We start from the raw sequence: 25,944 nt of genomic DNA on the forward strand, positions 1-25,944 counted from the left end.
AAAAGATGTATTTGAGGGCTGGTGCTGTGGTGCAGTGGGTTAACACCCTGGCCTGAACCGGCCCATATGGGCGCCGGTTCGAGTCCCAGCTGCTCCTCTTCTGATCCAGCTCTCTGCTATAGTCTGGGAAAGCAGTGGAGGATGGTCCAGGTCCTTGGGCCCCTGCACCCACGTGGGAGACCCGGAAAAAGCTCGTGGCTCCTGGCTTCGGATTGGCGCAGCTCCGACCGTTGTGGCCATCTGGGGAGTGAACCATAGGATGGAAGACCTCTCTCTCTCTTTCTCTCTCTCTCTCTCTGCCTCTCCGTCTCTCTCTGTGTAACTCAGGAAAATAAAAGAAATCTTTATTTAAAAAAAGAGATGTATTTGTTTATTTGAAAGGCAGAGTTGCAGAGAGAGGAGAGAGAGATTCCATCACTGATTTACTCCCCAGGTGGCTGCAACTGCTAGGGCTGGGCCAGGCCGCAGCCAGGAGCCTCCCAGGTGCGTGCAGGGCCCAAGCTCTTGGGACATCCTCGACTGCTTTCCCAGGATCACTGGCAGGAGCCAGATCGGAGAACTGGTGCGCAGAAGGGACGGCAGCTGGCAGCCTAGCTTAACCTGCTGGCCACAGGCTGTCCCCGGGCTCGTTTTAGACGGGCTAGCACGCCCCCTCCAGGCCCCTGAGCCCCTGGAATGGCCCGAGGCTGCTCCCAGAAGGCAGACTGGGTTTCATCTTTTGTATGATCTGTCTATCGTCGGAGGCTTGAACACAAGAGGTGATGGGAGGGCCTTGCGCCTTTTTAGCTTCTGCTCTCACTGTCCTGTACCAGGAGCCGGCACCTTCGTGGTCAGCGAGGCCTTCGTGGTCAGCGAGGCCTTCGTACTCTGCGGTCTCTCCAGGGGCACCGCGACCATCTTGCTGGAGCGGCGCACGGTCGCCCCCTGTCGGGAAACTTCGGGAGGGCCGCCGCTCGGGTCCTCCTCCCCGGTCGCGCAGAAAGGACGCGCGGCCTCTCGGTGGCCAGCGGCCGGCTGGAGCCTGCAGACGCGCAGATGGCCGGCGGGGGCCGGCGGGGGCAGGGGTCCGAGTGCGGTGGCGTTTACCTGGCGCACACCTGGGAGCCTCTCCCTTCCCGCGCTTCCTGCCCCGCCCCGGCGCCCTGGCCCGCGTCCCCGGCTCCGCCCGCAGTCCAGCCCGCCGGTATTTGAGGCCCAGGGCGGCTCTGGCGCCTCATTCCCGCTGCTCCTCCAGCTGCCGGCCGTGTCGCGCGACTCTGCGGTAGGTGCCTGTTGCGGGACCCGCTGTGGCAAGCGAGGGTCTCCGGGACGGGGACGGGGACGGGCAGGCGCTGCTGGGCAAGCCCGGGGCGAGTGCTGGGCCTGGGACGCGGGGACCTCAGCGCCCGGAGGAGCGGGGCGTGACCGCTGCGCGGAGCCGTGACCCCTGCAGCCCCGGACGGGGGATGGGGCGAGAGCGTCCGGGCTCGGATTCCCTCCTGGAGCCCGGTGGCGGCCGCGGGGGAGCTGTTTGGCCCGCCGGCCGGGCCCGTGACGCCGAGACCCGCCCGGATCGGGGGCGTGCAGGCCCCAGCGCGCGGGGGAAAGGCAAAGGCGGCCGGCGCGGGATGGGGGCGGCGTGGAGTCGGCCGGGCTGCTGCGCCGGGGCCTTGGGCCACAGGTGATCCCCGCGCCCCCAGCCTCCCGCGGCCGCGGGCGGCCCCCACCCAACCCGCCGCCGCAGGTGGTCCCCGCCCCCCGGAGCGACGGCAGGGGACGCTCCTGGCCGCAGGTGACCACTCCCGCCCCGCGACCGAGAGGGCGCGCGCGGGCTCGTGACGCCGGGCGTTGGGGACGCCGGAGGGCTGGCGGCGGCGGAGTCGGTGCCGGTGCCGGCGTGGAAAGCGGACCCCAGGCCGGCCTGCGCTCTGGACTGGCGAATTCGCAAGTCTGGAGGTCGCTCAGGCTGCGCTGATAACCGTGAGGACCACTGCGCGCCCCCTTGCTGCTCTGTCTTTATTTATTGTAAACTAAACTCACCGCAGGCAAAACGAACCATGATCTGGTGTCTTAGAGCTAAGAGGGCCGGGAGAAAGTTGGGTCCCATTTGGGTCTACTTGAAGTTGGCATTTCTTCCCTTTTTTCTCCCTGAAAGCAGACGTGTGGGGCAGGAGCATCTGCGTGCCGTCAGTCGGGAAGCTGGGTCAGGCGCGGCTGGGCGTGGTGGCACCGGGAAGACTGTGCCCCCAGGCTGCCTGCCTCCTGCCTGCTGTGGTTTAGGGCTAGGCGAGGGGCTTGGAAGTACTAAGTGCCTGGTAGTGCCGGGCTGAGGCGAGCGGCTGCTGCTGTCAGCATGTGCCGGTGTGTCACTGTGCCTCGTGACCGCCGAGTCACTGCACCCCTGTCACTGGGTGCCGTCACAGTGAAAGGGTACACTTTGGGTGACACTTGGCCATGTAAACTAAGTTCTTAAAATTGTATAAGGCCAATTCCAGCCCAAGGCGTTTTATTACAACTCAGAGTATTACAGTTAACTCAAACCAGTAGCAGTAGAGTGAAATCAGTGTACAGAATCAACATTCTTTTCTGTATTTCTGGTAAGAGCACCCACGTGGAGGCTGTGCGGGCCCACTGAAGACCCCATGCCTTCCATTTCCAAGCTTGCTGGACCTGGGATTCAGCCCAGGCATCGGAAGCAGGAAAAGAATGTATAATTCCCCTGTTTCCATAGTAGACACACAGCAGATGCACACACACACATGCACGCACCCCCCCCCACCCCCACCAGACAGCCTCCCTCAAGAAAACGAAGGTGGGATAAAGCAGGGGCTCAGGTGTCCCTGACAGTGACTTTGAGTGGTCCAGATTGTGTAGGGAATGAAGACATCGAAGAAGTAAAGCAGCACAATTCAGTAGTGACACCACAAAGAGGATTAGCACAGTTACTGGGGATGCTGTGAGGCACAAACGACCCTAGGATAAATTTTTTAAAATATATATCAAACCAGTCATTAAGAAAACTTAGTATCAGTCTGTGATTAAATACTGTTTTTATATTCAAAGATCCTGCTTTTAAAGCAGTAAATAATTTTAGAATATACAATGAATTTGTCATGTGCATGTAAGGGCACTTGGCTATGTTGTTATATACTGCAGCTGAAGAGGCAGGTGTTGGAAACCCACTGCCGGGCATCGAGTTTGCAGTCTGAGCTGGGAAACAGGCATCCTTGTAAGACACATTCACAAGACAGCAGCTTCACTCTGACAATCTCACTAGACTGTCTAAAATTTTCTTTGCTATTGGAAATGTCTTAGTAAGTGGTAAAGTTTAAATCTGGGTTTATTTTTCTTTTAAGCTCAGGACCTTTTTAATCTTTTTATAATTGTTAAAATTTATATATTATTGTAAAGTGAAAACTGTTTTATGATTATGACTATTCAGTGGAAGGTGACTTTCAAATGCAAGTTTCAAGACAAACAAGGATTTCAATAATCTATGCTCAATGCTTGGCACATATCTGATGATTAAAAGAGGGACTAAATAACTGAAGAAATACAGCTTTTAGTATTCCAATATGGGTTGATTCTGCTGACCACATGGTTTGCGTACTTGTAACCATTTGTGTTTAACTCCTTTCTCATAAAACCTGGCTAAGACAATAGTCAAGGAGCTTTTTGCATCACTAGGAACGAGGACAAAGATCAGAGAGGAGGCAAGCGGAGACCGCAGATTGCTGGAGGAGGACAGTGTCTAGAGGAGGGAGCTCAGTGTCCATGGAGGAGCCAGCACTGCTGGAATGGGGGGCTGTGGTCCAGCATGAACCCCCCCCCCCCACTCCTCCTCCACCTGCTTCTAGGGCACGCCCAGCCGCCAGACCTGGAGCTTCCTCCACGTGCCAGTTCTGACCCCTGTGACTGCACGCAGGGAAGTCACCAGCTGACACCTCCTGCACATGACCCGAATTTCCACAGCGTTTTGTATTTTCTTCTTAAATATGGACTAACACCCAAGGGTCATCAGGCAGTTCTGGGAAACTCAGGTATAGAAGAGAGAGATCTACAGAAAATAAAGCACACACCAACCACAATAACAAAAGGACCCCAGAGAAAGACAATGAGGGCAGAGAAGAGAACTCAATGGAACTACAGTTGATATTCTCTGAGAAATTAGAACCCGAGACTGTGAAGAAGGGATACCAGAGAATAAGAATCCTTGGAGATTGAAAATATAATAGCTGAAGATTAACTCCCAAATCAGCAGAAGAACTGGAAGGTGAAGTCTTGACTATTTTCTGGAAAACAGAATGAGGTTATTGTGGTGGAAAATGCAAGAGAAGGAAGAAAATCAGAGGCAAGATTCCTAACGTGTGCCTGGGGGGGACTTGGAACCCTCCACTCTGGGTGGCTGGAGGGCTGAGCAGGGTGGTGGAGCTCTCCGCCACTCACCTCTGCTAGGAGCAGCCTTGCCCCAAAGTGCCGTAGTCAAAGCATTTTCTGTTTGTGCCCTGATAGGAAGAAGGTTGGGAAGTCCCAGACGGGTGTTAGTACCTGACTAATAGGAAGTACAGAAAAAGAACAGAGGGTCAGTTTGAGGGGAATGAGCAAGTGCCTTGAACATTTTTCCTAGAGTGGGAAAGAAACCTCTTACATTGCTAGATTGAAAGGGCGGGTGCAATGCCTAGTGAAAGGAAGAAACTGTGCCCCCAGAGGTCCATCACTGTGAGGTTTCTGAATGTCAGGGATGGGGTCAGGCTTCAAAGCTCCCAAGGAGTGGGGTTGGGAGTGCATGTCAACACAACCAGGGGCAGAATGTCATCAGACTTGCCAGGAGCAAGCTGGCAGCTGGGGAGCCACGATATGACGCCTCAGAAATCCCCAGGGACCCCGCCACACCCTCAGTCATACAAGATGGTAGAATGAAGGTGCTTTCAGACATGCAGGACATCAGAATTTTCTGTGCTCTTAGAAAGTTATTGGGGGGGCTGGCGCTGTGGCGTAGCAGGCTAAGCCTCTGCCTATGGCGCCAACAGCCCATATGGGTACTGCTTTGAGTCCCAGCTGCTTCAGTTCCAATCCAGCCCTCTGCTCTGGCCTGGGAAAGTAGTGGAAGATGGCCCAAGTGCTTGGGCCCCTGCACCTGCATGGGGGACCTGGGAGAAGCTCCTGGCTTCAGATTGGCGCAGCTCTGGCCTTTGCAGCCATCTGGGGAGTGAACCAGGGGACAGAAGACCTTTCTCTCTGTGTCTCCCTCCCTCTGTCTGTAATTCTGCCTCTCAGATAGTCTTTAAAAAAAAGTTACTGGACAGTTTGTTCCATCCTAGGAAGGGCGTAAGGATATTCCAGAAGAGGCAGCTATGCAGCGCACTGCAGAGCAGTGGGTCCACAATGGGATCGTGTAGATAGTGTGGCTGCTGGACACTGGCACTGCAGCTGCTGTGTATAAAGACAGAGGAGCGGGGCAACTGTAGCCCAGAGCAATGCCCCTAGGTAAAGGTGTGTTTTTAGAAGAGGAGCCAGTGCTGCAGCTCACTAGGTTAATCCTCCGCCTGCAGCGCCGGTACCCCAGGTTCTAGTCCCAGTCAGGGCACTGGATTCTGTCTGGGTTGCCCCTCTTCCAGTCCAGCTCTCTGCTGTGGCCCGGGAAGGCAGTGGAGGATGGCCCAAGTGCTTGGGCCCTGCACCCGCATGGGAGACCAGGAGGAAGCACCTGGCTCCTGGCTGCAGATCAGCGCAGCGCGCAGGCCATAGCAGCCATTTGGGGGGTGAACCAACGGAAGGAAGACCTTTCTCCTCTCTGCCTCTCTCTCTCAGTCTAACTCTGCCTGTCCAAAAAAAAAAAAGAAAAAAAAAGAAAAAAGAAAGAAAGAAAGAGTGGGTGTAACAGAGCTTGAAACAGGGATCTAATTTACAGCGTGATATATGAGAGGCTGAGAAGGAAACATCTATCCAGGTTTGCCACTGATGTGCCCAACAATAGTGGCAGCACCAAAACTCATTTGCTCTCTGAGTATTCAGGTTGTTTTTGTTCTTTATAACTCTTCTTCTTCATTAAAAAAATCAGAAGGCTGATACTATGTACTACAAAATAATTTAATTGAGCCTGTAAAATCCAGTTATTGCCATAAAGCAAATATTTTTTTTTAAGATTTATTTATTTGAAAGTCAGAGTTACACAGAGAAGGAGAGGCAGAGAGAGAGAAAGAGAGAGGTGTCTTCCATTCAACTGGTTCCCTTCCCAGTTGGCTGCAATGGCTGGAGCTGTGGTTAAAATGTCAGGACCAGCCAGCGCCGCAGCTCAATAGGCTAATCCTCTGCCTGCGGCACTGGCACCCCGGGTTCTAGTCCCGGTCGGGGCACCGGATTCTGTCCTGGTTGCCCCTCTTCCAGGCCAGCTCTCTGCTATGGCCTGGGAGTGCATTGGAGGATGGCCCAAGTGCTTGGGCCCTGCACCTGCATGGGAGACCAGGAGAAGCACCTGGCCGCAGCGGCCATTGGAGGGTGAACCAACAGCAAAAGGAAGACCTTTCTCTCTGTCTCTCTCTCACTGTCCACTCTGCCTGTCAAAAAAAAAAAAAAAAAAAAAAATGCCAGGACCCAGGAGCTTCTTCTGGGTCTCCCACGTGCTTGCAGGGGCCCAAGCACTTGGGCCATCTTCTACTGCTTTCCCAGGCCACAGCAGAGAGCTGGATGGGAAGTGGAGCAGCCAGGACTCGAACTGGCTCCCATATGAAATGCCGGCATTGCAGGCAGTGGCTTTACCCACTACTCCACAGCGCCAACCCCTAAAACCAGTATCTGAGACCAGCATCTGGAGAAAAAGCCACCAATTTGTGTATTTCCACTAACCACATTAGGAAAGTGTGGATACCGTGGAGAAAACAAGCATCAGTTAACTGAGCTATATGTGTAAAAAGGCTGAGTCCAGTAATGTATTCAGATGAGACAAATGACAAGCTTTAAAAAGGCCCCAAAGGGACAGGTGTTTGGCCTAATGGTTAAGATACCCACATCCATTTCAGAGTGCCTGAACTCCATTCCCAATTCCAGCTCCCTGCAAATACATACTGTGGGAGAGAGCAGACGATGGCTCAGGACTCGGGGCTGTGCCATCCATTTAGGAGACCTGGATCAAGACCTCGGCTCCTGGTCTCAGCCTGGTCCAGGCATTTGGAGAATGAACAAGCACAAGGGAGCTCTCTTAGTCTGTTTCTCTCTTTCTGCTCTTCAAAACATAAATAAAAAGACATAAATTCAGACATTACATCTAGGATTGCTTTACAAAAGTGGTTATTACTGGTTCCTGGGTTAACAAGCCTAAGAGTTACACAAATCAACTTACAGGCCTAACATTTAAGCTGAAAGACCTAGTGCCAACCCACATGATAGAATGTGGAGCTCTGCAAATGAGATGGAGGAAAACTCAGATCATATTCCGTTGTAACACACCAGGCTACAAGGAACTGAAACTTGGCGTTTGGCCAAGACTTTGTAAAATCCTAATGACGGTGGGATTGCGGCTAGAGCTTCCTATCAGGTCAAATGTGCTTATCTACAAAGAGTGAACACCCTGTGCCAAGCAGCAGCTGGGATGGGATAATAACCATGAACCAGGCAGCCGCACCCTCTTATCTTTGTGGAGAGGGACATGTTACTTCTGATTAATCTCAGGAAATCATTAAAGTGCACATTATTATTACTGTAGGAAAGGCATACAAAGATACACCAAATATAAATTAAATACATTAATATTAGTACCTTTGGATGGATTTAAGTAGAGGTGTAGAAGTAAGTTTTTAAAAAATCACTTTACTCTTTTGGGTATGTTTAAACATGTTTGGAAGTTTTAGGAGACAAGATTATGAGCTTTTTTAGTTCTGATTTATCAGATAAATGGAAGTTCAAATGTTTCCAAAGATTAGTGAAATCTGACATTAAAATGTTACCAGTGTTGTGCAGGAGTATGGCCTCGTGGTTAATGCACCCCATATTAGAGTGCCCGGATCTGAGTCCTGTGTCCACTCCCAGTTCAAGCTTCCTGCTATTATACACCAGGGAGGCAGCACGTCAAGTGATTGGGTCCCTGCCACCTGCATAGGAAACCTGGGCTGAGTTCCTGGCTACCAGCTTTGGCTCTGCCCAACCCTGGACGTTATAGGCATTTAGGGAGTGAACCAGCAGATGAGAACTCTCTCTGTTCATCTACCAAATTAAAAAAAAAAAAACAAAAAAACAAAAAACCTCTTTCAAAAAAAAGTCACCAATGCTTAAATATTTCAGAAAAAATAATTTTGTACCTTTCCGTCATATGACTGTGATTATTAAAAATGAATACTTCTACTAATATCCTTTCATGAATGTGACAGAATCTGACTGGTTCTTTGTTATTAGCATTTGAAGATTTTTCTCTGTGGCCATAGTTATTTTTATGCATAATATTTTGATTAGTACCTGAGAGCTTTATACTCAATGAAATTCTTGGAAGTGAGTTTTTTTTTTATTCAGATGGTATGGATGTCTTCATGGCATTTTTTTCTTCATTCTTTTATTTATTTAAAATTATTTATTGATTTGAGAGAGAGAGAGAGAGAACTCCCATCTGCTAGTTCACTTCCCAATCTGGGAACAAAATTCACATCTCCCACATGGGTGGCAGGGGCCCAGTCACTTGTGGCATCACCACTGCCTCTGAGGGTCTGCAGTAGCAGGGACCTGGAGTCAGGAGCTGGAACTGGGAATTGAACCCAGGAACTCCCTTGTGGGAATGTGGATGTCTTAACCACTAGGCCAAATGCCCGCTCCTTCATTCCTCTACTTTATTTATATTTTGTACATAATTCTAATTACACTCCAATTCACAGTATCACTGCTTAGTAGATGAAGGAATGATTATCCCATTTAGTCAGTACTGGAGATGAATGCTTTTTGTACTTATGAAGCTCATGTTTTAATTTGCTCCCCATCTTGAATGTTCTCCCCTTTTAGGGGAAAGACTGTGCCACAGTGACTAAGAGCCATACAGATCCGGTCTCCAGCCCTTACTCTGCTACCTGTAGGTGTGGGCCCTCTGGGAGCAAGAAACTTAAGAGTTAAGGCATAGTTTCTTGGCTTGTAGAATGCAGAGGTTAACAGCACCTACCTCATAGAGTTGTAAGATCATTCAAGAAAAGTGCTAATATAGGACCTGGCACACTGTTTTGTCCAGAAAATAATATTTATTATTTTTCTTTGACATGTAAGCTTTTTTATATGGTGATTAGGATTTTTTTCTTTTGTAAATTTGCTGAAGTCCTTTGCACATCCTTCTACTGGAGTCTGCTTTATCAACTTTCTTTGGACCCCATTTTACTGTAATCTCTTACCAGTTTCCAGGGTATTTCATTAATTCTATTTTTTTTTCAGATTAACTATTAAATAGTTTGCTAACCAGGTTCACTTTGTCTCCTCTTGATAATTCTCCTTCTTGTTTCATGAGTTGTATTTGCCTTGACCAGAGCTGTCACAACAGTTACCACCAGCACTGGCTAGCAGCTCTGCTTCTCTGTTAACGTTTTGTCACCAACTGTCATGACGGCTGCTGAAGTGGATGGTTCTTGTCTTCTTAGGGAAACCTCCTTTCTGACCTAAGGGCCTTTGCCAGGAGTGGGCTGCTCAGTGAATTTCACAATTCACATATTTTCCACCAATAGATTCTCCTGTAGCTCCTGGATAAACCCCCAGAGCTTCACTGGTTTGTATCTTTTTGATTTAGCAATATTTTAAATATAGAAAATGAGTATAATTCTACTGTCCATGGCTATCAGCAGTCAACCCCTATTGAAAAATGGAACGTTATTCCTGACCTCACTGTGGGCTTTGAAAATTGAGCTATGTTTTTGCTCTTTGTTCTGCACTTGATGTTAATGATTACTGAATGTGGAGAGGAAAGGGAACACAGGTACCAGGTGAGAGGGTTCATGTCAGAAATCAGGTCTTTGAGCATGAAATCCCTCTGACATGATGAAAAGGACATGCCCTGGTTTTGGCCCCAGATGGTGAACTGTGTGCTGGGCAGACGGTGCTGACCTGGCAGGTGTGTCTTCAGGTGAGGAGAAGGCAGCTTTGCCTTTCCTGAGGTTATTGACATAAAGGTTGCATCTGACCGATGATTTAGGGCTTTACTAGAGACAGAGAGCTTCGTTGATGGCCTTTCCCGGGTTGGCATTTCCACTGGAATTGAGAATCCTTCGATGTTTAAGGGGGAAATGTGTGCTGGTGGTAAGCAGTCCTGGCCCTTCCCCAGGCCAGCTGCGTGGGTGACAACCCTGGTCCTTTTCCCAGTCACTGAGGAGCTGTCCTGCCCGGCAGCCTCCCTTGGTGAGCTGAACCGTCTTAGGGACAGTCACATGTGTCCCAAAAGACCCAGTGCAGTGAGGAGTTGGCAGATATTTGAGTCTTGAATCTGTACCACTTCTATTCTTAATTCTGACTTCAGAAATTCCCTGTTTTACCCAGTGTTTGCTGAAACTGATGAACAGGTAGCTCTTGCTGACCTAGAATCTGAAGGACCACAAGTAGGCACAATTTTGCTTGGTTTCATGTCATGACTACCTTTGTCTGCACTGATATTCCCATGGCTCTGCAAAGTCCTGGAGTTATTTCTGATTATTAAAGGATCCAAAAGGACTTGAGTAATGCATCCATTCTATTGTACTGTCATTAAGGATGAATAATCTTAGATGTGTATGGAGTCTTAGCAAACCAGCACTGCCCAGGCTCCACCTGGTTTTTATAATGAACAAAGAGCAACTGGCAAGCAAAATATTGAAGCAAGGATAGTGAGCAAGACTTAAGCATGTATGTTAGCTGTTGTGTGAGTTTCCTGTGGCTGCTGTAACAAGTACCCACTAACTCAATGGCATAGGACAACACATGATTTTTATCAGCATTCTGGAGGTCAGGAGTCTGCAGTCTTACTGAGCCAAAATCAGGGCCTCGGCAGGGCCAGGCATACCTGAGGCTGGGGCCTATTTAGCTCACAGTTGAGGTGGTTCAAGAGACCATATCTGGTGATGGCCTTCACGCTGACAGGGTCACAGGACATCACATGGTGAGACACAGAAGTGTGCATGTATGTATATGTCTTCTGATGTCTCTTGCTCTTCTAGTGGAGCCAATTATGGGGATGCCCACCTGATGTCTTTAATCCTAATCATCCTCCAAGGACCCCACCTCTTAACACTGTAGTTGGATTAAGTTTCCATCCTCTTATTGTGCAGCAATGGGGATGAAATGTCAACAGTGAACCCTTGGGCAATACATTCAAACCATGGCTGTTTTCACAGTCCACAGAGGCATCTTGCTTCATTCTTCACCCTGGAGTCTTCTATAGTGTCAGATCTCTGCTTCCCAGGGCAGTGCACAATGAAAACCCCTAATCAAAATACAGTAGGGTGGGCAGTAAAGAAGAAGTTGTCATGCCTGCACCACAAAACATCTGCAGGTGTCACTACACCTTGCAAACAGAGCTAGCAGGGCTTATCATAAGAAGTACCACTGCCCTGTGGTATATCAGATAAGACAAGGCACCGAGGCCAGCACAGATGGCCAACTATGGCTGTCGCTAGCAACAAACACACATCAACTCTTGCAGTGAGCTCCTTTGATCCATGGACTTTGTTCAAAGCTGTTCATATGATTCCTCCTTATCGTTGAAAGTTCTCTTCACTTGTATTTCCTGGGGTGTCCCTATGATTTTCATGCCACTTTTCAACTCTTCGCTATTCCCAACTGAACTCTTTTGTCCAGGTTGCCTGTCTACCTGAGGTTCCTTTTGCTGGGTTGATCCTCCCTGTGATGAGGAAATCTATCATTGCGTTTAGGGGTCTTTGGAATGATCCAGAATAATCTCCTGTTTCAAGATCCTTAGACACAGCTTCAAAGTCTCTTTTGCTGTTTGAGGGCACATTGATAGGTTCCAAGGATTAGCACCTGGAATGTCTCTGGGCCCTTATTCAGACAGCCGGTTAACCACGTGGAGATCTGGCAGTTTTCATTGTCTTCACAGGCCCTTCAGTTGGGTGCCTCTTTCCTTCTCCTGTGCACTCCAGGGTGCACCAACTCTTGCTGCTCCTTGTACATGTTCTGGGGGTTCCCACCCACTGCCTGGGGAGCCACTGGGAAGGTCCTAGAATGCAACATCCTTCACTGGGGACAGGAGAATTTAGTAAATATTTGTGAACCATGTCACAGCAGACAGGTTCTGCTTCCCACAGCCACCACCCTCCCCAGCTTGTTCTGCCACATTTCTGTACCTTCTGTCTGGACTTTTTTCTTTTAAAAAATGTATTTATTTATTTATAAGGCAGAGTTAGAGAGAGAGTGAGAGAGCACACTTCTATCCAAAAGTTCATTTGCCAAATGCCCACAACAGCCAGTGATAGGCCAGGCTGAAGCCAGGAGCCAGGAACTCCATCTGGGTCTCCCATGTAGGTGAAAACACAGAAATTCTAAAACATTCCCAATCACTCCCTGAGCAGAGTGGGCACCCAAGTCCTCAGGCCATCAGCAGCTGCCTTGCTGGCACATCAGCAGGAAGCTAGACTGAATCATGGAGCAGATGGGACTCAAACCAGCATTCCTATAAGGGATACAGATGTGCCAAGCAGTAGCTTAACACAATGCTTTTTAAACAAACAAACAAAACTGCCTCTTTTTCTCTCCCCTAATTCCTTCAGTCACTTCCTGAAGTCAGGACTTCTTGAATAGGAGCTGAAAGGCCTCTGGGCCCAAGTGATGCTGTCTGCTCCTTAGCTGGGCTCCGTCACTTTGCTTTTCCTGCTGTGAAGCAAGGAGCTGACAACAGGTGTCTCTGAAGGCCTGCTGCCATCACCATTTGTGACTCACTGCTGACAGAATACAGCCCGTCTGCAGCCTGCCCTTGTGGCCCTGCTGGCTTCCTGCGCTGGAGCCTGCTCCACAGAGGCTGTGGAAGCCCTGACCTCTGGGCCTGGGCCTGGAAGTGGAGATGGGCACACACCCAGCCTGCTGGGAGACGAGGCTGAGGAGCAGAGAACACACAGTCGTGTGCTCTCATGGTCCAGGATGATGAAGGCATGCCATGCCTGAGGCTTGGCGGGGGGGGTCCCTCAGAGCATGGCCTCAGATCCAGGCTTTGCCACATGCCTGTTTCCTAGGAGAACTGAGGGTCAAAGGGTACTTGTTTGTAAGGCTATTACATTTTAAGATTTGTTTGTTTGAAAGGCAGAGTTACAGAGACAGAGAACTTCCATGGGATGGTTCACTCTCCAAATGGCCCCAACAATCAGCACTGGGCCAGACAAAAGCCAAGAGTCAAGAGCTTTATCCAGTCTCCCACATGGGTACTGGGGGCCCAAACACTTGGGCCATCTTCTGCTGCTTTCCCTATGTGCACTAGCAGAGAGCTATGTCAGAAATGGTGCAGCTGGACTTGAACTGGTGCCCATATAGGATGCTGGCATTGCAGGCAGTATCCCAACCCACTATGCCACAACACCAGCCCCTTGGATTGTCTTTTAAGGCTTTGGTTACCCCCAAATGGGATCCCTTCTCTCACACCACAAAAACACTGTGAGATAATTTATCATCTTTGGATGATATTCAAATGATAAAACAGTACCCATAATACACCAGAACACACCAGAGAATGCAGACATGAAGCAAAAGCCAGAAACACCTTCTCCCCCCTGGGAAGTGACTCCAAGGAAGAGCCACATGTGCCACCTCTCATGCTTTCACCATATGCACAAGTGCAAGTTCCCACAAAAGAGGACAGTCTCTAACCATGACTCTCTGTTTTTCACTTAACACTGGAAGCACACGAAGTAATTTGGAAAAGACTCAGACAGGGTTCTGGGTGCCCCCACTTGCTTGCAGGCCCTGGGATTACGGTGAGTATCATGGGGAGAGTGGAGATGTGGTGATGTGCCAGCCTTCTCTATGTGCTACTGATTGTGGTCTGCCATTCCAGGCTTGCCATTATGGATGCTCTCTCAGAAGCAAATGGCACCTTCGCCCTAACCCTTTTGAAAACGCTGGGTGAAGACAGCTCGAAAAATGTGTTTTTCTCGCCCATGAGCATCTCTGCAGCCCTGGCCATGGTCCTGATGGGGGCAAAGGGCAACACCGCAGCTCAGATGACCCAGGTACCTAACCCATGTCAGGAAGACATGTCAGGAAATGCTGTCTGCTGTCAATCAAGTCCTCTACATCCTCAATCACACAGGGATTGCTCCTGACAGAAACTGAAGGTTGACACCACAGGGTGTGGGTAGAGAGCTGACAAAAAAGGATATGCCACATCTGTATCCTGGGGACAGAGAGAGTGTGTTTGACTCAGAGGAGTAAATGGTTTTATCACCACATAGCCTGAGTGTGTCTCAGTCTGAGTCCTCTGATTCTCTGGGGGATTGTCACCTGCTCTTCAACTGGGACTTGAACACCAAGGCATGGCTCATCCAGGCTACCCAGGAGCCCCCACTGTCAGCCCTTTGGCCCCATACAGTTCCCCATCCTCCCTCAGGTAAGGTACTCGGACCCCAGCCCTCCCAGAACCCTGAAGTCTCATCCTTTCAGGGGGTCAGACACTCAGGATGGGAGTCCCAGAACGGGACCGGTAGAGGCTCTTCAGAGATTTGTGAACTAAAGGGACAGTCTGCCTCCTCTAACCCCCTGACATGTGATGGTGAGGCAGGCAGGGGCAACTGTAGTGCACAGTCCCTTTGGGAGTGATGTGAGGAGGTGTGCCAGTGTGCAAGAGCTGTGTAACAAATACCACCAACTGGGTGGCTGGAACCACAGTTACTGCAGGTTGGGTCCCAGATCAAGGTGTCAGCAGGGTGGTTTCTCCTGAGACCTCTCTCCTGGTCCTGCAGTTGTGTCCATGTCCTCATCTCCTCTCAAGAACCTCAGTCAGATCAAATTAAGTCCCACACTGATGATCTGCCTCTAACTTAATTATCTCTTTAAAGACCCTATCCAAATATGGTCATATTTTGAGGTTCTAGGGGTTAGGGCTTTAACATAGGGAGTGTGAGGGGACACAGGGTGTTCCACAGCAGGAGGTATGGGAGGCACAATACAGTCTCCGGACTACAAGCCAGAGCCCCATGTCTTAGGTTTTTATCCTGGAAGATCTCCACCATCTGTGGCTGTGAAACAAATCCTCCCAAAACTTAGTGGCTAGAAATAACAGAGGTACATTGTTTCTCAGAGTTTGTGGCTTGACCAGTTCTGCTCAACATGGTGCTAGCTGGGGTCACCTGTGCAGCTGTTTCAGCAGGAAGCTGTGCTGGGAGGTCCGAGAAGGCCTCTCTCCAGCCTAGAACATCAGGGCTGGCTGTTGGCTGAAGCCTCAGTTCTCCAAGCAACTCTCCCCTTGTGGTGGCACCTTCTTTGGGGCCCTCCATGGGGTCTCCAGCCAGCTAACTTGGCTTCCTTCCATCATGGTGGATGGCACACAAGAGAGCAGGTGTGGCAGCTGCTTAGGAGTCCAGATGTGGAACGGCATCAGTCTGCTGAAATCTGCTGGTCAGAGCCAATGATGGACTCAGCCTAGCTCCAAGGGCAGGGGAGAGACTCCACTTTATGTCAGGAGTGGCCTCCATTTGCAGAGGTAGGAGGGGTGGTGGGCAGCCTTGTTTGCAGCCCAGCTGCCAGTAGTGAGCATGCAGAGCCTGGACAGTGGAGGGCACTTCTCATACCAGTGCTGACAAGGTGCAGGGAGGGGTGTGAAGACACCTGACACCTGCAGTTGGACGAGCTGCAACAGGACCCATCAGCACAGTTGTTAGTCCGAGTTTCATGTTGTACTCATCTTCTGAAATTGTGTTTTCATTCTGTCTTGGATTGCAGGCACTTTCTTTAAATAAAACCCAGGGTGGCGGAGCTGGTGATGTTCACCAGGGCTTCCAGTCACTTCTCACCGAAGTGAACAGGCCAGGCATGCAGTACCTGCTTAGAACAGCCAACCGACTCTTTGGAGAGAAGACATGGGAATTCCTCTCAGTAAGTTGCACTTGCTGGTTTTCACTGAGCAAAGGTGGTGGAGACCAGGGGACTACGGGCTGCAGCATAAATGCAGCATAAATACAGAGGAGGGCGACAGTTCTCCCAGGTTCTCTTTGCTCACAGACTGTCATGATGCTTTTCATGAAATAAACAAAAATTATGTAAGTAATGTTTATATCATGAAGTAAACAAAAAGTATTTTTGTGTACATTCTTGCTGTGCAAATAAAGCAGGCGAAGCAAAGGTCCTCATCAACCTCTCTCCACACCCATCACCCCTCTCTTCCCCTGCCTGGATAAGGGCTTTTAATTAACTTAAAATTAAATTAAAGGACTTGATGTGTGTCTTTCTGCATACATACAAACTTTTGTGGATTTTTCCTCACCATAATGCTATTATGCCATACATATTGTTTCATAATTTGTTCTTTTATTCTTTGCATCTCAGCATATGAGGGCACTTCAAAAAGTCTATGGAAAATGGAATTGAAATAGAAGCTTATCTTGGTGCAGAAAAAAAATTGAAATCCATACATATGAGGGGTCTTCAGAAAGCTGGTGAGAAATATGTATCATGAAAATACTATGCATGAGCCGGCGCCGCGGCTCAACAGGCTAATCCTCCGCCTAGTAGCGCCGGCACACCGGGTTCTAGTCCCGGTTGAGGCACCGGATTCTGTCCCGGTTGCCCCTCTTCCAGTCCAGCTCTCTGCTGTGGCCCGGGAAGGCAGTGGAGGATGGCCCAAGTGCTTGGGCCCTGCACCCCATGGGAGACCAGGATAAGCACCTGGCTCCTGCCTTCGGATCAGCGTGGTGCACCAGCTGCAGCGCGCCAGCTGTGGTGGCCATTGGAGGGTGAACCAACGGCAAAGGAAGACCTTTCTCTCTGTCTCTCTCTCTCTTTCTCACTGTCCACTCTGTCTGTCAAAAAGAAAAAAAGTAAAAAAAGAAAGAAAAAAATACTATGCATGATTTCAAAAAATTTTTACAACAAAATACGCTTATTTTTAACTTTTTTTTTTCACAAAATTTTTGAAGTGCCCTAAATTGTATCTCTCTCTCACACTTTTTTAACCATTGATAATCCCTAAGAATTGATGGATCCGAATATGATAAACCATTCTAACTGATGGGCATTTAAGTCAAACACAATTTAGACCATTATAGACAATGCATGTTTTATATGTGATTTTTTTTAGTGTATCTACTTGAAAGGCAGAGTGACACAGAGGCAGAGAGGGATATTTTCTATCCCCCAGTTCACTCCTCAAATGCCCTCAAAAGCCAGGGCTGCAGCAGGCCTATGCCAGGAGCCAGGAACTCATCCAGGTCTCTCACATGGGTGACAGAAGCATTATCCACTGCCTTCTCAGGTGTATTAGCTGGAAGCTGTAATGGAAGCAGAACAGCTGGGACCTGAACCTGCACTCCAGATAGGGGATGCAGGCTTAACCCACTGTGCCACGACACCGCCCCATATGCTGCATATGTGCAACCTATGTGCATATGTTGGCCCAAGATGGATTACAAGGGAGGAAGGAAGCACAGTTTTAAACTTTTAATGCCCATTTCTACCCACTATCAACGCTACAAGTTATTAACCTGTTAAATTTGCTTGTTTATGAGACTGAATAACTTTTCTTATGTTCTTGGAGCACATCTAGATTGAGCATCCTTAATCCAAACATCTGAAATCTGAAACATTTCTAATCCTGAGCATTTTGGATAAAGGATACATAGACTGTGGGGTTTTTTTGTTTTTGCAAATTCTGTTTATATATTCTGTCATTTTATATTGGGCTGCATCCCTTTTTTCTTATTGATTTCTAAGAGTTCTTGTACATGTTGGGATATTAAGCTTATTCTTTTCTATGATTTTTTTTCCCATAAGTTTTCAAACTAGTTTCAGGTTCTCATGTAATTGTCTTAAAATGAATTGGTGTCAAAGGAATGTAGTCAAATGCCAGCAACATGCTGAGAATTGAACAACATCATGTTGCTCAATATGTAAGACAGGAGTCATGACAATAATTAATCTAGTCCTCCAAGTAGCACTATGAGATGGAGCTATCGCTGTCTCCTTGTTGGAGGCCTTGAGACATTGATGGACTTCTCTAAGGCCTTACAGCTAATAAATCACAGAACAGGTCTTCTACTGTGTCACATCGTCTAAGGCTACATTGAAGGAGAAACTAAAAATCCCAATATATAAAAACAGTTCTCAAGAGTAGAATTAAATATTTAGCCATAGCTATTCAGAAGAAAGATTACAGAATTCTTCATAGTGCATTGTCAACAATGTTAACAAGTTAATTTAATTTTTTAAAGATTTTCATTTATTTGACATCTGGAGTGACAGAGAAAGAGAGAGAGAAAGATAGAAAGACAGACATCTTCCATCTGCTGGCTAACTCTAAATGGCTGCAAACAGCCAGGGCTGGGCCATGCTGAAGCCAAGAGCCTAGAACTCTGTCCAGGTCTCCTACATGGGTGGCAGTAGCTCGGGCACTTGGGCTATCTTCCATTGCTTTCCACGGCACATCATCATGGGACTGGATAGAAGGCAGAGTAGCCAGGACTTGAACCAGCACTGATATTGGATGCTGGTGCTGAAAGCAGTGGCTTAACCCTCTGTGCCACAACACTGGCCCACTACCTAACAAGTTATTTCCGCTCATTTATTTTCCATCGAATTTCTCACTTTAATATGGCATAATATAGGTGTTCACCAATACCATTATCACTTAATAGGATTTATTAGCAAAATAGTATGAATTGGTTTTGAGAGTTGCTCACTGTTGACCCATCCAGCACAACCAATGGACACACAGCTATTTAAGTCACAGTGCACTTAATTAAAATGGAAATGGAGAGAACCACTCAGCTCCCAGATGCCGCAGCTGTGTCTCGGGTACTCAGCAGCGCTGCGGCACTGTTTTGGACAACACTGACCTGGAGCGTTTCCATCATCATGAGGAGCTGTGGTGGACGAGCCGCTGTGGAGTTCCTCCCTCTCCCGTGCTCTGCGTCTTGAGTTTGCGGTTGTGGTTCCTGCAGGGCTACCCCTCACTCAGCACCTGCTGGGCTTGGTCAGATGCACTCTGTAGTCACTGTATCTCAGGGTCAGTCACCTCCCAGATCCCCAGCCATCCCCTTCTAGGACCCAGCAACTTGTGAGGTTCATTTGATATCGAGACCATTATGCTCAGTTTATATGCTAAGATTAAATATTGCTGAATATTGAGAAGTTGGGTTTCAACTTCATATTTCTTTAGAAATTACAATCTGTGAATCATGATTATCGACTTTGTGCCTTGAGGCCCTAAAGAAGTGAGCAGTTGATGTTATGATTTTTGTAGCCATGTGAGTAACTTGCTCTCTGTATCCCAGACTTTTAAAGATTCCTGCCAAAAGTTCTACCAAGCAGAGTTGGAAGAGCTGGACTTCATGAACTCCACAGAGGAGTCCAGAAAACACATCAACAGCTGGGTGGCCAAAATGACAGAAGGTGAACGTGTATTGTTGCTTTCACAATACTGTAACGTTTTACTGTCAGTTCCTTCACAATCCTTCACAAGAGGATCGTGTGTAAATAGGAATGACTGCTGTTCCTTCTAAACTGCAAATTCTACAAACCCACTTGTGAAACAGCCAACTTGTGAAATAGTCAACTTGTGACTTGTTCTCTTTCTCATCAATCTGCATCTGTGATGTCTCTCAATATTCAGAACTTCTCTTCTGGAACAATCCATACTTAATCTTTCTTTTCACAAACAGCATAAAGAAGCATTTGCATGGCAGACCTCGAGCTGTTGCATGGTGTGGTGTAGCTCATGCCCTGGTTTCCATGCCCTGTCAGGTTGCCCAGCCAAGTCTCATCTGCCTGTGGCTCTTAATTTAAACTGTTCTTTAAAGGATAATTTTTTTGAAAAAAGATTTGTCTTATTTATTTGAAATGCAGAGCTACAAAGAGAGAGGAAGAGACACAGAGAGCTCTTCTATTCGCTGGTTCACTCCCCAAATGGTCACAACAGCCGGGGCTGTGCCAGGCTGAAGCCAGGAGCTTCTTCCAGGTCTCCCATGTGGGTGCAGGGGCTCAAGTACTCGGGCCATCTTCTGCTGCTTTTCCAGGCCATTATCAGGGAGCTGGATTGGAAGTGGAGCAGCCAGGACTCGAACCAGCACTCACATGATGTTCACGTTGCAGACAGTGGCTTCCCCCGCTATGCCACAAAGCCAGCCCCTAAAGAACATGTTGTAACCACTCATCTTTTTAAGCAATGCTTTAAGTTACAGGCACAAATCATTCCTTTCTATCTCATGTGTTATGAATTTCTCCTGCACATATTAACATCTACTTGTTTATTTTACATTTTATTCAAATGACTGCATTTTCCTTATCAGAACTTTTAAAGTTTTTGTTGCTTATTTTAGGGATAAATATTCCTTTCTATTTAGGGAACAGTAAAGTCCTTTATCCACATACTTGATTATTCAAGGAGATGGTACCTTGCAAATGTCATTCCTGATAGATATATCAGCAAACTCTTTTAGCTGACTGGTTCTTTAATTCTCCATTTCAGATAAAATTACCAACTTGCTGTCCCCAAATTCAATGAATTCACTGACCAGGCTGATTCTCGTGAATGCCATCTACTTCAAAGGAAATTGGGAAAAACAGTTTGACAAGGAGCGTACCCAGGAGAGACCGTTTAAAGTCAGCAAGGTGAATATCATGCGTAAACAAAGGAGATTCCCAGAAATTGTCCCTGTGTTCACACTGATTTCTGAAATATGCAAGAAGGCCACCTCAAGTCTCCTGATTGAGTATAACCTGAGCTGGGTACAGCCTTGGGTGCCTGGCAACAAGGACTCCCCCACCAAGCCCTCGGCCTCTCACCCTTCATCTCCTTTTGTGCATTATCCAGAGAGGCCGCACTCTTCAGGTCCCTATACTGTCACATGCTATGCCAGCGTGTTCTGCACGTGGCAGATCTGATGGTGTCTTTCTCAGGCTTAATTCAGTCCTTCTTGGCTTTTTAGACCATTTGGGATAAAGTTTAAACTCTGAAATATGGTGTGCAAGGCTCTTTGTGGACCTGAATCCTGCCAATCTCCTCATTCCACCTGCAGCTGTCCAGGGGTGCATTCTTGGATGCCCTTCATAGTTCTCTTCAGGGTCCGGTGTCTAGGCCCTTCCCCAAGCCAGCACCATGGCCCTGCAGGCTCTGCAGGGTGAATGGCTACTTTCCCACAGGGAGAAGGCTGCTACAGTCTGAGTGTAGGCAGCTGTCATACGAATGCCTGGCCTGTGATTGGTTCTCAGCAAACACTGAACCAGGGGTGCTCTTCAATCTTGTTTTGAGAGTAAGGATAATGTAAGTACATATTTTTGTCCAAAAACAAGTGAACAAAAGGACATGAACACAGAACAGGCTGAGTTTAGCCACTCCCAACTTTGCAGGTATTATTTGTTGATGGCCCTAACCTTTCTCTTGTTTAATCCTTTAAATATTTTGAAATTTATCTTCATTTTTATTTAAATGGAAGAGAGAGAAAAACAGAGAGATCATCTATTCATTGGTTTACTCCCCAAATGCCTACAACAGCTGGGGCTGGTCCAGGCCAAATCCAGGAGCCTGGCACTCAATCTAGGTCTCGCATGTGGTTGGCAAGGACATAAGCACTTCAGCCATTACCTGCTACCTCCCAGGGTGCACACTGGCAGAAAGCTGTAATCAGAAGCAAAGCTGGGGCTCAAACCTAGGCACTGCAGTATGGGATGCTGACATCTCAAATGGCGTCTTAACCACTTTGGTTTACTCAAAAGTTTTTGTTTTCATTTCTTTTTAAAAGGCAGAAAGATCTTCCATTGGCTAGTTCATTCTCCAAATGCCTGTAACAACCAGGGCTGGTTCAAGCCCAACAGGTCTCCCATGGGTGGCAAGGACACAAGCACTGCGCCCTCACCTGCTGGCTCCCAGGGTGCACACTAGCAGGAAGCTGGAATCAGTACGGCTGGGACTCAAACCCAGGCATTCCAGTATGGGAAGCGACATCTTAATGACCTCAGTTCATTTTTTTCCTTTTCTTTAGTTCATAGAGACTTTTGTACATAATCAAGAGCAGTTAGAATAAATTGATTACAGTGTATTCTTCATCACTGACCCTAAGTTAAATCTTCCAGGCAAATTTGAGCCTGACCCTTCAGTTTCTCAAAAAATGTATTTTCTTCTGAAACCAACTGTCCTCATTTCCCCTGGAAAAAAGTCTCTCTCCGTGAAACTAATCTTTAACAAAATGTACGTTGGGACTTCATTCAGCTGTAACCCCAGCTCACTCTAGAAGTTCAGAGACATCTGTCTCCCTAAACAGGAAGTATGGGGTGGGTGGAGACAGGGGACAATGTGGCCTGGGGGCCATGTTGTCAGGGAATTAGCTCCCTCCCTGCCCTGCTGTCCTCAGCATGAGACCCCTTCCTCCTGCTCACGGATGGGACGGTGCAGACTCTGCCTCCAGTGTCCAGGCAGAAGGGCAGAATGACGGGGGGTGGACAGCAGCAGCCTTGCGCTCCTGAGGTTCTGCCTTTGTAATCAGAAAAGGAAGGCGCTCTGTCACCAGGGCCTGAGCCACTCAGTGTGGCTTCTGCTGGGTGTGCGGAGTAAGTTTGCTCTTGCTGTCTCACCAGTGGAGAAAGCCAGGGGATGGGACTGCACAGGGTGTTAACTGTATCAGCTCAGTGCAGGGGAGGGATGTTTGTTGATACAATTTTCATTTCATTTCTAAATGAAATGGAGTTGGCCTACACAGTTGTGTATGCAGTGCATCAGCCTGTTACTAAAACCAGATCCTTTTGTATCACAAGACTGGGGGCTTTAGCCCTGGAGGAAACAGGGAGAAATTCCCCAAGATAGTACAGTAAACAGCTTCTGAGTCCAAGCCAGCAGGGAGACTATTTTTTAGGTAAAGTTTCATCAGAACACAGCCACGCTTAATTTGCTTACCTGTTTCATCCTACAGTGGCAGAGCTGAGTGGTTGTGACAGACACTGTGTGCTCCACGAAGCTCTGCTAGTCAGAGTGAAACCGTGCTGGCTGCTGGTTCAAGGAAGTGACTGGGGAGCCAAGGACAAGGAGGCCAGTGCTGCTGAGGGCCAGCTCAGGGGGGCTGACAAGGTGGAGACAGCCACAGCAGAACATCTTGGGCTGTCCAACTTAATGCAGAGTACTGTGCCCTAGAGTACTGTGCCCTACCAGGGAAATGGAGACTGTACAGTACTTTGGCTGTGCTGGTCACATAACATCCAGGACATTTGCAGGGGTTGCTAGTGTTAAATTGCAGAGGGCTGGGATCTAAGGATTGGGAGTGGAACATAGTCACTGACTTTGGGGCTTTTTTACCTTCTGACTGGGGATGCACCTGCATCACATGCAGCTTTTTTTTTTTCTATTAGTATGTACTAATTTTGCCTAGTCCTTCTAGATTCCCACTTGTTTGTTCACTCATTCATTTAGCAGATGTTGATGGAGCAGCTGCTGCATACAGGCGCTGTGCTGTGTCCTGTGCCAGTTATGTAAGCAGCTCATATTGTGCTGGGCAGAGGCAGACAGCATGAGAGGAAAGGAGTGTATTAAACAGTGCTGGGTGCTGCCCAGAGTACACAAGGGAATGAGAAATTGTGTTGAGGGTGGGAGCTCTCAAAGAAGCCATTACCACAAAGGTGATATCTGAGTAAAAACCAGAGAGGCAAAGGTGCACTCTCCAGCGATGAGTGAGTTGGTTTTGCTGCAGAGACCACAAAGAGGCCCCTGTGCCTGTGGCAGATGAGCAGAGTGTGGGAGCTGAGACTGGAGAGGCACTGGGGGCAGGCTCTTGTCCAGATGACAGGTTAAGGACTCAACTTTGCTCTTAGTACAAGGGGAAGGAAGGGTGTCTATAGTCAAAAGAGCAGTGTGATCTGACTTAAATTTTCTGGGGCCCCTCTGGCTGCTGGCATGGAGACCTTCCAGAGCCAGGTGGACGGCAGTGGCAGCAGAAAGAACAGGTTGGATTTTAGCTGCATTTTAAAGGGAGCTGGTATCACTTGCTGATGACTTAGATGCAGAGTGACAGGGTCAAGGATGCTCCACAGGGGTCGACAGCAGGGTGGTGGTGTTACTCTCACCTGATCTGGGCAGATCTGTAGAGAGCGCTACAGCAGTACATGTAACATTGGGAATTGCCTTCATGTACGCATACGGTGTCAGGTAAGCATACGGTGTCTGGAGTACAGAGGAGGGGCGGTCTCTGCTGGGGCCGTGGACTTGGGGATTATGTTTCGAGTTGTGAGACTGAAAGAGATCACCAGGACAGCAGGGTCGAGCTTGAGCCCTGGGCCCCTACTGTGTGGAGATAAAGGTGAAGACGAGCTGGCAGGGAGGGTCTGGTGGGAAGTCCTGGACGCCAAAGCAAGGAAGTGTTTCTAGCAGCAAAAGCTAGCCGCTTTCAGATTTGTCCAGTGTGACTACTGGGTCTTGTTTGAACATTTGTCCATTTCCTTGACAGAACAAGGAGAAGCCTGTGCAGATGATGTTTAGAAAGTCTACTTTTAAAGTTACCTACATAGGAGAAATATTCACCAGAATTCTGATGCTCCCCTACGTTGGCAAGGAGCTGCACATGATCATCATGCTTCCAGACGAGCACATCGACCTGAAAACGGTAATGAGCCCTGGGAACGCCAGAGAAGCACACTTGGAGTCCTTTTTTTAAAAAAATTTTATTTGAAAGGCAGAGTTACAGAGACAAACAAACAGAGATCTTCCATCTGCTGGTTCATGCCCCAAACGGTGGCCAAAGTCAGAAGCCTGTAGCTCCACCTGGGTCTACCACACAGGTGGCAGGGGCCCAAGTACTTGGGCCATCTTCCACTGCCTTCCCAGGCACCTTAGCAGGGCGCTGGATCAGAAGCAGAGCAGCCAAGACTTGAACCAATGCTTAAATGGGATGCTGGTGGTACAAGAGGTGGCTTAACCCACTGTGCTGCAGAGAGAGCGCCCCCTTCTTATTTATTTGAAGGATTTATTTGAAAGGCAGAGTTAGAGGAACAGAGACTCCTTACTCTCTGGCTTCGAGGCAGCAACATGGCCTGCAGCAGCCACCCTGTACACCTGCTAGAGAGCATTATTTCCATTGTAGCACCTGGCCCTGTTGGCCACATCTGCCCTAGGTCTTAAAACCTTCGGTTCTCTTCTTCTAGGTGGAAAAAGAACTTACTTATGAGAACTTTGTTGAATGGACGAAGCCAGACATGATGGATGAAGAGGAGGTGGATGTTTACCTGCCTAGGTTTAAACTGGAGGAGAATTACGACATGGAAGAAGTCCTGCGTGGCCTGGGTATGACTGATGCCTTTGATCAAGCCAATGCAGACTTCTCCGGAATGTCCTCCAAGAGAAACCTGCACTTGTCCAAGGTTGTGCACAAGTCCTTTGTGGAGGTCAACGAGGAGGGTACAGAGGCCGCGGCTGCCACTGCCGCCATCATGATGATGCGGTGTTTGAGGATCCCCAACCAGTTCTGTGCTGATCGCCCCTTTCTCTTCTTCATCCAGCACAGCAAGACCAACGGGATTCTGTTCTGTGGCCGGTTCTCCTCTCCATGAGGAGGGTCACTGCTGCCACAGCCTTCTCCTTCCCCCACCAACCCACTTTTCCTGACAGTCCAGTGTGCCTGTACCCAAGTGTCCTTATCATCGTGCTGGTGACAGTCTAAAAATAAAGGCCTGTGTGGAGTCCCAGGTTCAGGATGCTAATGTGTCTGTCTTTTCATGTGAGATGGTTTTCTAGAAGCTGAGACCATCCCTCTCTGCTGATCTGTGGTCACACCGGCTCTTGTGTTCATGCTCAGGACCAGGCCCCACCCACATCCTGCAGTGCGGAAGATCCAGCAGCTTCGCTGT

At 48.4% G+C, this 25,944-nt stretch overlaps 2 protein-coding genes across 5 annotated transcripts in view; both read left to right on the forward strand.

Moving 5' to 3' along the window:
* The window catches only part of SERPINB9 (serpin family B member 9), a 220,342-nt gene that overhangs the window by 155,893 nt on the left and 38,505 nt on the right, over positions 1-25,944 (forward strand). The window lies entirely within an intron of this gene.
* SERPINB6 (serpin family B member 6) lies at positions 800-25,797 on the forward strand. Of its 4 annotated transcripts, XM_008274283.4 has the most exons (8): positions 1,825-1,959; positions 13,813-13,886; positions 13,967-14,141; positions 15,850-16,002; positions 19,395-19,512; positions 20,588-20,730; positions 24,549-24,704; positions 25,243-25,797. In XM_008274283.4, exons 3-8 carry the CDS (start codon positions 13,977-13,979, stop codon positions 25,645-25,647), a joined length of 1,140 nt encoding a protein of 379 aa, XP_008272505.2. In that variant the 5' UTR covers positions 1,825-1,959; positions 13,813-13,886; positions 13,967-13,976; the 3' UTR covers positions 25,648-25,797. The 4 variants fall into 4 exon arrangements, with proteins under 4 accessions (XP_008272502.3, XP_008272503.2, XP_008272505.2 ...); XM_008274280.4 differs by lacking the exons at positions 1,825-1,959; positions 13,813-13,886 and adding an exon at positions 800-1,261; XM_008274281.4 differs by lacking the exon at positions 13,813-13,886 and having other exon boundaries at positions 1,808-1,959.

This window comes from Oryctolagus cuniculus, chromosome 5 (assembly GCF_964237555.1).
Source record: "Oryctolagus cuniculus chromosome 5, mOryCun1.1, whole genome shotgun sequence".
Lineage (NCBI taxonomy): Eukaryota > Metazoa > Chordata > Mammalia > Lagomorpha > Leporidae > Oryctolagus > Oryctolagus cuniculus.

What these genes read in the sequence shown, in the direction of transcription:
- SERPINB6 (XM_070074482.1), top strand. Translation starts at nt 4,284, where the DNA reads ATGAGGTTATTGTGGTGGAAAATGCAAGAGAAGGAAGAAAATCAGAG. An exon ending in CCGCAGCTCAGATGACCCAG is followed by an intron (nt 14,142 to 15,849) that starts GTACCTAACCCA and finishes CTTGGATTGCAG; the next exon opens with GCACTTTCTTTAAATAAAAC. An exon ending in AGCACATCGACCTGAAAACG is followed by an intron (nt 24,705 to 25,242) that starts GTAATGAGCCCT and finishes CTCTTCTTCTAG; the next exon opens with GTGGAAAAAGAACTTACTTA.